The sequence below is a fragment of the Hemibagrus wyckioides genome, linkage group LG15 (genome assembly GCF_019097595.1).
Source record: "Hemibagrus wyckioides isolate EC202008001 linkage group LG15, SWU_Hwy_1.0, whole genome shotgun sequence".
Lineage (NCBI taxonomy): Eukaryota > Metazoa > Chordata > Actinopteri > Siluriformes > Bagridae > Hemibagrus > Hemibagrus wyckioides.
Genome location: NC_080724.1, coordinates 13,568,295 through 13,584,555, shown reverse-complemented (window position 1 = coordinate 13,584,555; position 16,261 = coordinate 13,568,295). Strand labels below are relative to the sequence as shown.

The 16,261-nt window shown below is 43.9% G+C and overlaps 1 protein-coding gene across 2 annotated transcripts in view; it reads left to right on the top strand.

Annotated features, from left to right (window-relative positions):
• The window catches only part of dlg4b (discs, large homolog 4b (Drosophila)), a 40,591-nt gene continuing 24,330 nt past the window's right edge, over positions 1–16,261 (top strand). For both annotated transcript variants that reach the window (XM_058410866.1, XM_058410865.1), the window contains exons 1-3: positions 1–34; positions 403–522; positions 762–835. In XM_058410866.1, the coding sequence (XP_058266849.1) occupies positions 16–34; positions 403–522; positions 762–835 (213 nt within the window). In that variant the 5' untranslated portion in view covers positions 1–15. The remainder of the gene's footprint in view (positions 35–402; positions 523–761; positions 836–16,261) is intronic.

Below are 16,261 nucleotides of genomic sequence, written 5' to 3'. Positions count from 1 at the left end.
GAGCAGGCTGACGAAATGCCTCTGAAACGGGAAGGTCAGTGTGTGTGTGTGTGTGTGTGTGTGAGTGTAAGATAGTTGTCTAAATTAGGCATTTATATTCACTTCTTAGTGTCCACTCTTTATCTCCTGTAGTGATGTGTACTTAGTGAGCAGAAACCTTAGTTTTGTTCATGACTAGGAGTCACACAAATGTTGTGCTCAGCACTTCCTTAGCCACACCCACTGTTAATGATCAGTGAACCGTTTCACAACACGACATTTGCAGAATGTTTGTGTGTCACTAGGAATCTTGAGTTAGCAAACCATTAACAAAACACATTTTCAGTACGTTGTAGTAACGTTATTTTGGGAACATTTTATTCAGACACATTTTTGTTATTTTTATGTTTTGTGTGTGTGTAGATACAGAGCGTGCTCTGTTGGTGATGGAGGCGTGTCAGTCAGCAGCAGGTGAAGTGTTCAGGGTGAGAGCTGAGAGACTGCTGCATGTTTTTCAGAGTGACCTGTTCCAGGCTCTGCTGGGTGTGTATAAGACACACACATACACACACACACAAACCCATTCACACACACACAGATTAGTGAGATTGAGAGATTAGGATGCGACCAGAATCACACCAGATTAGGAAACCCTCTTCCTACAAGAGGCGGGTATCATTGCTTAGTGGCTTCTGTTTTGTGCTTTTAAATGTTTTATGATAAAATATCTTTCTTTCTCTCTCTCTCTCTCTCTCTCTCTCTCTCTCTCTGTGTGCATGCAGATATTCAGGAATTTTATGAACTCACAGTGTGTCAAAATCAAACGCAAGCACAGCCACCTACAAAGGGCTCCCAGGTAATATAGTGTGTTTGCATGTGATAGGTATGTGTGCGTGTGTGTCTGTGTGTGTGAATGCATGTGTGAATTTGTGTGTGTGTGTGTGTGAATGCATGTGTGTGTATGAGTGTGAATGGGTTTGTGTGTGTGTGTGAATGTTTTGCTAAAGCTTTGCTCATTTTATCACAGTGTTGATTTCCCGCCTGAAGCCAGTGTGTACAGAATCACAGACAGTCAATCAGACTGCAACTGAAACTGAATCTTGTGTACAAAAAGTATCAGATCCTCTGTATTAAGGGGGGAGCTTCTGGGGCTGTGACTGGTCGGGCATGCACACACACACACACACACATTCACATACACACACACATATGCACACACTGATGCGGACTGCAGTAATGGCTAAAGCAACACCACAGTATGGCGACGGACATTAGTCTCTATGGCAACAACTGCACACTTAGCGCAACAGCTGTTTGTTGCCATGACAACCGTCACCCTCTATCTCTCTCACTCACACATACACTGTGTCCATCTCTCCTTCCGTTCAATCCCCTCTCTCTCTTGCACTCTCTTGCTCTCTCTCCCTCCCTCTTGGGTTTCATTGTGCCCTCCTCCTTCTCTCTCTTTGGCTCGTTCGACTGTTTGTGTGTGAGACAAGAGAGGCGTTGTGGAGAAGAAGGGTCTGGCAGTCAGACGGAGGGAGGGAGTGAGGGAGCGAGGGAGTGAGGGAGGGAGGGGGGAGGGAGACGGCATCACCTGGCCTCTCTCAGTCCTACCATGGACTGCCTCTGCATAGTGACCACCAAGGTAAGAGCTCTCTGTGAGTGTGTGTGTGTGTGTGTGTGTGTGCGTGTGTGTGAGGTTGGCGGGAATCGAGTCAGAGATTGAGAGAGGGTGTATGTGTGTTATAGAGGATAAGTGGAAATCATTATGTGTGTGTGTGTGAGCTTTTACTGATTTGTCCTGCTGTTTAATCGTTTTTGTGATTGGGACGTGTGTGTGTGTGTGTGTGTGTCTGTGTATATATGTTTGTGTGTGTGTGTGTGTCTGTGTATATATGTTTGTGTGTGTGTGTGTGTGTGTGTGATGCATGGTACAGGTCTGAGGCGTGATGCTCCTTCTGTGAGAGGGAAGCTCTAGTGTAACACACACTGTGTGTCTATGTCATGAGCCAGGACCCATAATCAGTGATGAGATATTCAACAGGCAAATTGTTCACATGGGCTGTGTTTCATTTGTGAGGAGGGAGTCTACGTAGGATGTGAGGCCATAATAAAGTTGGGGTTAGTGGTTATACAAGTTGCCTGTGTGTGTAGAGAGAGAAACATACATTATAATTATAGCGTAATAGTAAAGTAGGGGTTACTGTGTGTGAAAGTGTGTAAAATAAAGTTGGGTTTAGTGTGTGTTGATGAAGTTGCAGTTAGTGTGTGTATAATAAAGTTGGGGTTTGTGTGTAGGTGTGTAAACTATGTATTTGTATGTGTGTAATAAAGTTGTGGTTAATGTGTGCTTGGTTACTTTGGGGTTTCTGTATGTGGTAAGTGTGTGTGTGTGTGTGTGTGTGATGGGGTTAGTGTGTGTTTGATAAAATTGGGATTTCAGTGTGTGAGTGTGTGTGTGTGTGTAATAAAGTTGTGGTAAGTGTTTGTGTGTGTGTGTGTGTGTGTGTGTAATAAAGTTGTGGTAAATAGTTGTATGTGTGTGTGTGCCTATACCTTTCCCAGTGAGTATCCTGGTTTCTGATTGGCTGACAGGAGTGATTCTTTATGCAACTTTAATGTAGATCAAATTTTTAAATGAATGACTGAATCACTGATCCTGTTACAGTGAGCCATAGTGGAATGTAACCATGGTAACAAGCACAAACTGGCTCAGAATATATTTGTGTTTCTTTATTGCGATTGTTAAGAGATATAAACCACTTGATGCTTTAATCTGCAGTGTGGAGTCAGGATTACTACATCAGAACCACACACACACACACACACACACCCCATATCACACACCACATCACACACACACACACACCCCATATCACACACCACATCACACACACACACACCATATCACACACCACATCACACACACACACACACACACACACACACACACACGCACACACACGCACACACACACACACACACACACCATATCACACACACACACACCATATCACACACCACATCACACACACACACACACACACACGCACACACACACACACACACGCACACACACACACACACACACACCACATCACACACACACACACACACACACACACACACACACACACACCACATCACATCACACATCACATCAAACCACATCACATTACACATTAAACCACATCACATCACACATCAAACCACATCACATTACACATTAAACCACATCACATCACACATCAAACCACATAACATCGCACATCAAACCACATCACATCACACATCAAACCACATAACATCGCACATAAAACCACATCACATCAAACTACATCACATTACACATCAAACCACATCACATCACACATCAAACCACATCACATCAAACCACATCACACACACACACACACACACGCACACACACACACACACACACACACACACACACCATATCACACACACACACACCACATCACATCACACATCACATCAAACCACATCACATTACACATTAAACCACATCACATCACACATCAAACCACATCACATTACACATTAAACCACATCACATCACACATCAAACCACATAACATCGCACATCAAACCACATCACATCACACATCAAACCACATAACATCGCACATAAAACCACATCACATCAAACTACATCACATTACACATCAAACCACATCACATCACACATCAAACCACATCACATCAAACCACATCACATCACACATCAAACCACATCACATCAAACTACATCACATTACACATTAAACCACATCACATCAAACCACATCACACATCAAACCACATCACATCAAACCACATCACACATCAAACCACATCACACATCAAACCACATCACATCAAACCACATCACACATCAAACCACATCACATCACACATCAAACCACATCACATTACACATTAAACCACATCACACATCAAACCACATCACACATCAAACCACATCACACATCAAACCACATCACATCACACATCAAACCACATCACATCAAACCACATCACACATCAAACCACATCACATCACACATCAAACCACATCACATCAAACCACATCACATCACACATCAAACCACATCACATAGCACATCAAACCACATCACATAGCACATCAAACCACATCACATCACACATCAAACCACATCACATCAAACCACATCACATCACACATCAAACCACATCACACATCAAACCACATCACATCACACATCAAACCACATCACATAGCACATCAAACCACATCACATCAAACCACATCACATCACACATCAAACCACATCACATCAAACCACATCACATCACACATCAAACCACATCACATCAAACCACATCACATCACACATCAAACCACATAACATCGCACATCAAACCACATAACATCGCACATCAAACCACATCACACATCAAACCACATCACATCACACATCAAACCACATCACATAAAACCACATCACATCACACATCAAACCATCACATCAAACCACATCACATCAAACCACATCACATCACACATCAAACCACATCACATCAAACCACATCACATCACACATCAAACCACATCACATCAAACCACATCACATCACACATCAAACCACATAACATCGCACATCAAACCACATCACACATCAAACCACATCACATCACACATCAAACCACATCACATCACACATCAAACCACATCACATCACACATCAAACCACATCACATCAAACCACATCACATCACACATCAAACCACATCACATCAAACCACATCACATCACACATCAAACCACATAACATCGCACATCAAACCACATCACACATCAAACCACATCACATCACACATCAAACCACATCACATCACACATCAAACCACATCACATCACACATCAAACCACATCACATCACACATCAAACCACATCACATCGCACATCAAACCACATCACATCACACATCAAACCACATAACATCGCACATCAAACCACATCACATCACACATCAAACCACATCACATCAAACCACATCACATCACACATCAAACCACATCACATCAAACCACATCACATCACACATCAAACCACATAACATCGCACATCAAACCACATCACATCGCACATCAAACCACATCACATCACACATCAAACCACATCACATCAAACCACATCACATAAAACCACATCACATCACACATCAAACCACATCACATCACACATCAAACCACATCACATCAAACCACATCACATCACACATCAAACCACATAACATCACACATCAAACCACATCACATCACACATCAAACCACATCACATCACACATCAAACCACATCACACATCAAACCACATCACATCACACATCAAACCACATCACATCACACATCAAACCACATCACATCACACATCAAACCACATCACATCACACATCAAACCACATCACATCAAACCACATCACATCACACATCAAACCACATCACATCACACATCAAACCACATCACATCACACATCAAACCACATCACATCACACATCAAACCACATCACATCACACATCAAACCACATAACATCACACATCAAACCACATCACATCACACATCAAACCACATCACATCACACATCAAACCACATCACATCACACATCACACCACATCACATCAAACCACATCACATCACACATCAAACCACATCACATCACACATCAAACCACATCACATCACACATCAAACCACATAACATCACACATCAAACCACATCACATCAAACCACATCACATCACACATCAAACCACATCACATCAAACCACATCACATCAAACCACATCACATCACACATCAAACCACATAACATCACACATCAAACCACATCACATCACACATCAAACCACATCACATCACACATCAAACCACATCACATCACACATCAAACCACATAACATCACACATCAAACCACATCACATCACACATCAAACCACATCACATCACACATCAAACCACATAACATCACACATCAAACCACATCACATCACACATCAAACCACATCACATCAAACCACATCACATTACACATCAAACCACATCACATCAAATCACATCACATCGCACATCAAAGCACATCACACATAAAACCACATCACATCACACATCAAACCACATCACATCAAACCACATCACATCACACATCAAACCACATCACATCAAACCACATCACATCACACATCAAACCACATCACATCAAACCACATCACATCACACATCAAACCACATCACATCACACATCAAACCACATCACACATCAAATCACATAACATCGCACATCAAACCACATCACATCAAACCACATCAAACCACATCACATCAAACCACATCACATCACACATCAAACCACATAACATCGCACATCAAACCACATCACACATCAAACCACATCACATCACACATCAAACCACATAACATCACACATCAAACCACATCACATCAAACCACATCACATCACACATCAAACCACATCACATCAAACCACATCACATCACACATCAAACCACATCACATCAAATCACATCACATCGCACATCAAACCACATCACACATCAAACCACATCACATCAAACCACATCACATTACACATCAAACCACATCACATCAAATCACATCACATCAAACCACATCACATCGCACATCAAACCACATCACATCACATCACACATCAAACCACATCACATCAAATCACATCACACATCAAACCACATCACATCAAACCACATCACATCACACATCAAACCACATCACATCAAATCACATCACATCACATCACACATCAAACCACATCACATCAAACCACATCACATCACACATCAAACCACATCACATCAAATCACATCACATCGCACATCAAAGCACATCACATCACACATAAAACCCCATCACACATAAAACCACATCACATCAAATCACATCACATCGCACATCAAAGCACATCACATCACACATAAAACCCCATCACACATAAAACCACATCACATCAAACCACATCACATTACACATCAAACCACATCACATCACACATAAAACCACATCACATCAAACCACATCACATCGCACATCAAACCACATCACACATCAAACCACATCACATCAAATCACATCACACATCAAACCACATCACACATCAAATCACATCACATCGCACATCAAAGCACATCACATCACACATAAAACCCCATCACACATAAAACCACATCACATCAAACCACATCACATCGCACATCAAACCACATCACATCACACATCAAACCCCATCACACATAAAACCACATCACATCAAACCACATCACATCACACATCAAACCACATCACATCACACATAAAACCACATCACATCAAACCACATCACATCGCACATCAAACCACATCACACATCAAACCACATCACATCAAATCACATCACACATCAAACCACATCACACATCAAACCACATCACACATAAAACCACAACACATCAAACCACATCACACATAAAACCACATCACATCACACATCAAACCACATCACATCACACATCAAACCACATCACACATCAAACCACATCACACATCAAACCACATCACACATAAAACCACAACACATAAAACCACATCACATCACACATCAAACCACATCACATCACACATCAAACCACATCACACATAAAACCACATCACATCAAACCACATCACATCACACATCAAACCACATAACACATCAAACCACATCACATCAAACCACATCACATCACACATCAAACCACATCACACATCAAACCACATCACATCAAACCACATCACACATCAAACCACATCACACATAAAACCACATCACATCAAACCACATAAAACCACATCACATCAAATCACATCATATCACACATCAAACCACATCACACATAAAACCACATCACATCAAATCACATCACATCAAGCCACATCACATCACACATAAAACCACATCACATCAAACCACATAAAACCACATCACATCAAATCACATCATATCACACATCAAACCACATCACACATAAAACCACATCACATCAAATCACATCACATCAAGCCACATCACATCACACATAAAACCACATCACATCACACATCAAACCACATCACACATAAAACCACATCACACATCAAACCACATCACATCACACATCAAACCACATCACACATAAAACCACATCACATCAAACCACATCACATCACATAAAACCACATCACACATAAAACCACATCACACATCAAACCACATCACACATCAAACCACATCACATCACATAAAACCACATCACACATAAAACCACATCACACATCAAACCACATAACACATCAAACCACATCACATCACACATCAAACCACATCACATCACACATCAAACCACATCAAATCACATCACATCACACATCAAACCACATCACATCAAACCACATCACATCACACATCAAACCACATCACACATCAAACCACATCACATCACACATCAAACCACATCACATCACACATCAAACCACATCACATCAAACCACATCACATCACACATCAAACCACATCACACATCAAACCACATCACATCACACATCAAACCACATCACATCAAACCACATCACATCACACATCAAACCACATCACATCAAATCACATTACACATTAAACCACATCGCATCACACCACATCACAACAAACCACATCACACATCAAACCACATCACATCAAACCACATCAAATCACATCGCACATTAGACCACATCAAATCAAACCACATCACATTAAACCACATCACATCAAACCACATCACACATCAAACCACATCACACATCAAACCACATCACATCAAACCACATCAAATCACATCGCACATTAGACCACATCAAATCAAACCACATCACATTAAACCACATCACATTAAACCACATCACATCAAACCACATCACATTAAACCACATCACATCAAACCACATCAAATCACATCACACATCAAACCACATCACACATCAAACCACATTACATCACACATTAAACCACATCACACATAAAACCACATCACATCACACATTAAACCACATCATATCAAACCATGTCAAACCATATCACACTACATCACACATCACATCACACTACATCACACACCACATTACACCACATCACATCACACACCACATCACACCACATCACACACCACATTACACCCATCACATCACACACCACATCACACCACATCACACACCACATTACACCCATCACATCATACACCACACACCACATCACACCACATCACATACCACATCACACCATATCACATCACACACCACATTACACATCACATACCACATCACACCATATCCCATCACACACCACATTACACACCACATCACACACCACATCACCCCACATCACACACCACATCACACACCACATCACCCCACATCACACCACATCACACACCACGTCACACACCACATCACACACCACATCACCCCACATCACACACCACATCACACCACATCACACACCACGTCACACACCACATCACACACCACATCACCCCACATCACACACCACATCACCCCACATCACACACCACATCACACACCACATCACCCCACATCACACCACATCACACACCACATCACACCACATCACACACCACGTCACACACCACATCACACCACATCACACACCACATCACACCACATACATCACACCACATCACCCCACATCACACACCACATCTCATTACACCACATCACACATCACATCACACACCACATCTCACCACATCACACACCACATAACACCACATAACACCACATCACACATCACACCACATCACACCACATCACACACCACATAACACAACATTACACCACATAACACCACATCACACACCACATCACACCACATCACCCCACATCACACACCACATCACCCTACATCACACACCACATCACCCCACATCACACACCACATCACACTACATCACCCCACATCACACACCACATCACCCTACATCACACACCACATCACCCCACATCACACACCACATCACACACCACATCACACACCACATCACACACCACATCACATCACACACCACATCACACACCACATCACACTACATCACACCATATCACACACCACATTACACCACATCACATCACACACCATTACACACCACATCAAATCACATCACACACCACATCACACCATATCACACCACATCACACCACATTACACACCACATCACACCACATCACACACCACATTACACCACATCACATCACACACCACATCACACACCACATCACACTACATCACACACCACATCACACTACATCACACACCACATTACACCACACCACATCACACTACATCACACACCACATTACACCACATCACATCACACATCACATTACACCACATCACACTACATCACACACCACATTACACCACACCACATCACACTACATCACACCATATCACACACCACATTACACCACATCACATCACACACCACATCACACTACATCACACACCACATTACATCACATACCACATTACACATCACATACCACATCACACCATATCACATCACACACCACATTACACATCACATACCACATCACACACCACATCACCCCACATCACACACCACATCACACACCACATCACCCCACATCACACCCCACATCACACACCACATCACCCCACATCACACCCCACATCACACACCACATCACCCCACATCACACCCCACATCACACACCACATCACCCACCACATCACCCCACATCACACACCACATCACACACCACATCACCCCACATCACACACCACATCACACACCACACCACGTCACACACCACATCACACACATCACACACCACATCACACCACATCACACACCACATCACACCACATCACATCACACACCACGTCACACACCACATCACACACATCACACACCACATTACACCACATCACACATCACATCACACCACACACCACGTCACACACCACATCACGTCACACACCACATCACACACCACGTCACACACCACATCACACACATCACACACCACATTACACCACATCACACACCACATCACACCACATCACGTCACACAACACATCACACACCACGTCACACACCACATCACACCACATCACGTCACACACCACATCACACACCACGTCACACACCACATCACACACATCACACACCACATCACACCACATCACGTCACACACCACATTACACCACATCACGTCACACACCACATCACGTCACACACCACATCACGTCACACACCACATCAGACCACATCACGTCACACACCACATTACACCACATCACGTCACACACCACATCACGTCACACACCACATTACACCACATCACGTCACACACCACATCACGTCACACACCACATCACACCACATCACACACCACATCACACCACATCACGTCACACACCACATTACATCACACACCACATCACACACAACATTACACACCACATCACACACCACATCACCCCACATCACATACCACGTCACACACAACATTACACACCACATCACATCACACACCACATCACACACAACATTACACACCACATCACACACAACATTACACACCACATCACACACCACATCACACACAACATTACACACCACATCACATCACACACCACATCACACACAACATTACACACCACATCACACACAACATTACACACCACATCACCCCACATCACACCACATCACCCCACATCACACACCACATTACACCACATCACACACCACGTCACACACCACGTCACACACCACATCACCCCACATCAAACTACATCACACACCACATCATACTACATCACACACCACATTACACCACACCACATCACGTCACACACCACATCACCCCACATCACATCACATCACACATCACATCACACACCACATCACACACCACATCACCCCACATCACACTACATCACACCACATCACACCACATCACACACCATATCTCACATCACACCACATCACACACCACATCACGTCACACACCACATCAGACCACATCACGTCACACACCACATTACACCACATCACGTCACACACCACATTACACCACATCACGTCACACACCACATCACGTCACACACCACATCACACCACATCACACACCACATCACACCACATCACGTCACACACCACATTACACCACATCACGTCACACACCACATTACACCACATCACGTCACACACCACATTACACCACATCACGTCACACACCACATCACGTCACACACCACATCACACCACATCACGTCACACACCACATTACATCACACACCACATCACACACAACATTACACACCACATCACACACCACATCACCCCACATCACACCACATCACACACCACGTCACACACATTACACACCACATCACATCACACACCACATCACACACAACATTACACACCACATCACACACAACATTACACACCACATCACACACCACATCACCCCACATCACACCACATCACCCCACATCACCCCACATCACACACCACATCACACACCACATTACACCACATCACACACCACATTACACCACATCACACACCACGTCACACACCACATCACCCCACATCAAACTACATCACACACCACATCATACTACATCATACTACATCACACACCACATTACACCACACCACATCACGTCACACACCACATCACCCCACATCACATCACATCACACATCACATCACACACCACATCACCCCACATCACACTACATCACACCACATCACACACCATATCACACACCACATCTCACATCACACCACATCACACCACATCACACACCACATCACACCACACCACATACAACATCACACCACATCACACACCACATCTCACATCACACCACATCACACACCACATCACACCACATCACACACCACATCACACCACACCACATACATCACACCACATCACCCCACATCACACCACACCACATACAACATCACACCACATCACCCCACATCACACCACATCACACCACATCACACCACATCACACCACACCACATACAACATCACACCACATCACACACCACATCTCACATCACACCACATCACACACAACATCACACCACACCACATACAACATCACACCACATCACCCCACATCACACCACATCACACCACACCACATACAACATCACACCACATCACCCCACATCACACCACACCACATCACACACCACATCACACACCACATCACACACCACATCTCATTACACCACATCACATCACACCACATCACACACCACATCACACACCACATCACACACCACATAACACCACATCACACACCACATCACACATCACACCACATCACACACCACATCACACACCACATCTCACCACATCACACACCACATAACACCACATCACACACCACATCACATCACATCACACACCACATCACACCACATCACCCCACATCACACACCACATCACCCTACATCACACACCACATCACACACCACATCACACCACATCACACCACACCACATCACACACCACATCACCCCACATTCCACACCACATCACACACCACATTCCACACATCACACACCACATCAAACCACATTACACCACATCACACACCACATCAAACCACATTACACCACATCACACACCACACCACACACCACATTCCACACCACATCACACCACATCACACCACATCACACACCACATTCTACACATCACACACCACATCACCCCACATCAAACCACATTACACCACATCACACACCACATCACACACCACAGTACACACATCTCATCACACACCACAGTACACCACATCACATCAAATCACACATCACACATCAAATCACACACCACATCACACATCACATTACACCACATCACACCACATCACACATCACATTACACCACATCACACCACATCACACATCACATTACACCACATCACACCACATCACACATCACATTACACCACATCACACCACATCACACACCACATCACACATCACATTACACCACATCACACATCACATTACACCACATCACACATCACATTACACCACATCACACACCACATCACACATCACATTACACCACATCACACCACATCACACATCACACCACATTACACCACATCACACATCACATCACACACCACATTACAAATCACATTACACACCACATTACACATCATCACACACCACATCACACATCATATCACACCACATCACACGCCACATTACACATCATATCACACCACATCACACATCATATCACACCACATCACACATCACACACCACATTACACACCACATTACACATCATCACACACCACACACCACATCACCCCACATCACACACCACATCACACATCACACCCCACATCACACACCACATCACCCCACATCAAACCACATCACACCACATCACACCACATCACACACCACAGTACACCACATCACATCACACCACATCACACCACATCACACACCACAGTACACCACATCACACAACAGAGTACACCAAATCACATCAAATATCACATCACACATCACACACCACATCACACACCACATCACCCCACATCACCCCACATCAAACCACATCACACCACATTACACCACATCACACACCACAGTACACCACATCACGCACCACATCACACACCACAGTACACCACATCACATCACGCACCACATCACACAACAGAGTACACCACATCACATTAAATATCACATCACACATCACACACCACATCACACAACACATTACACCACATCACATCACACACCACATTACACCACATCACACATCACATCACACCACATCACACACCACATCACACAGCACATCACACACCACATTACAAATCACATTACACACCACATTACACATCATCACACACCACATCACACATCATATCACACCACATCACACGCCACATTACACATCATATCACACCACATCACACACCACATCACACACCACACCACATCACACACCACATCACACACCACATCACACATCACACCACATTACACATCATCACACATCACACACCACATCACAGATCACATTACACACCACATCACCCCACATCACACACCACATCACACCACATCACACTACATCACACTACATCACACACCACATCACACACCACATCACACATCACACACCACATCACACATCATCACACATCACACACCACATCACAGATCACATCACACATCACATCACACCACATTACACACCATATCACACACCACATCACCCCACATCACACACCACATCACACACCACATCACACATCACACCCCACATCACCCCACATCACCCCACATCACACACCACATCACCCCACATCAAACCACATCACACCACATCAAACCACATCACACACCACATCACACACCACAGTACACCACATCACATCACGCACCACATCACACACCACAGTACACCACATCACATCACACACCACATCACACAACACAGTACACCACACCACACCACATCACATCAAATATCACATCACACATCACATCACACAACACAGTACACCACTCATCACATCACACACCACATCACCCCACATCACACACCACATCACCCCACATCACCCCACATCAAACCACATCACACCACATTACACCACATCACACACCACAGTACACCACATCACATCACGCACCACATCACACACCACAGTACACCACATCACATCACATCACGCACCACATCACACAACAGAGTACACCACATCACATCAAATATCACATCACACATCACACACCACATCACACAACACAGTACACCACACATCACATCAAATATCACATCACACACCACATCACACAACACAGTACACCACTCATCACATCACATCAAATATCACATCACACACCACATCACACAACACAGTACACCACACCACATCACATCAAATATCACATCACACACCACATCACACAACACAGTACACCACTCATCACATCAAATATCACATCACACATCACATCACACAACACAGTACACCACACCACATCACATCAAATATCACATCACACACCACATCACACAACACAGTACACCACTCATCACATCACACACCACATCACACAACACAGTACACCACACCACATCACATCAAATATCACATCACACATCA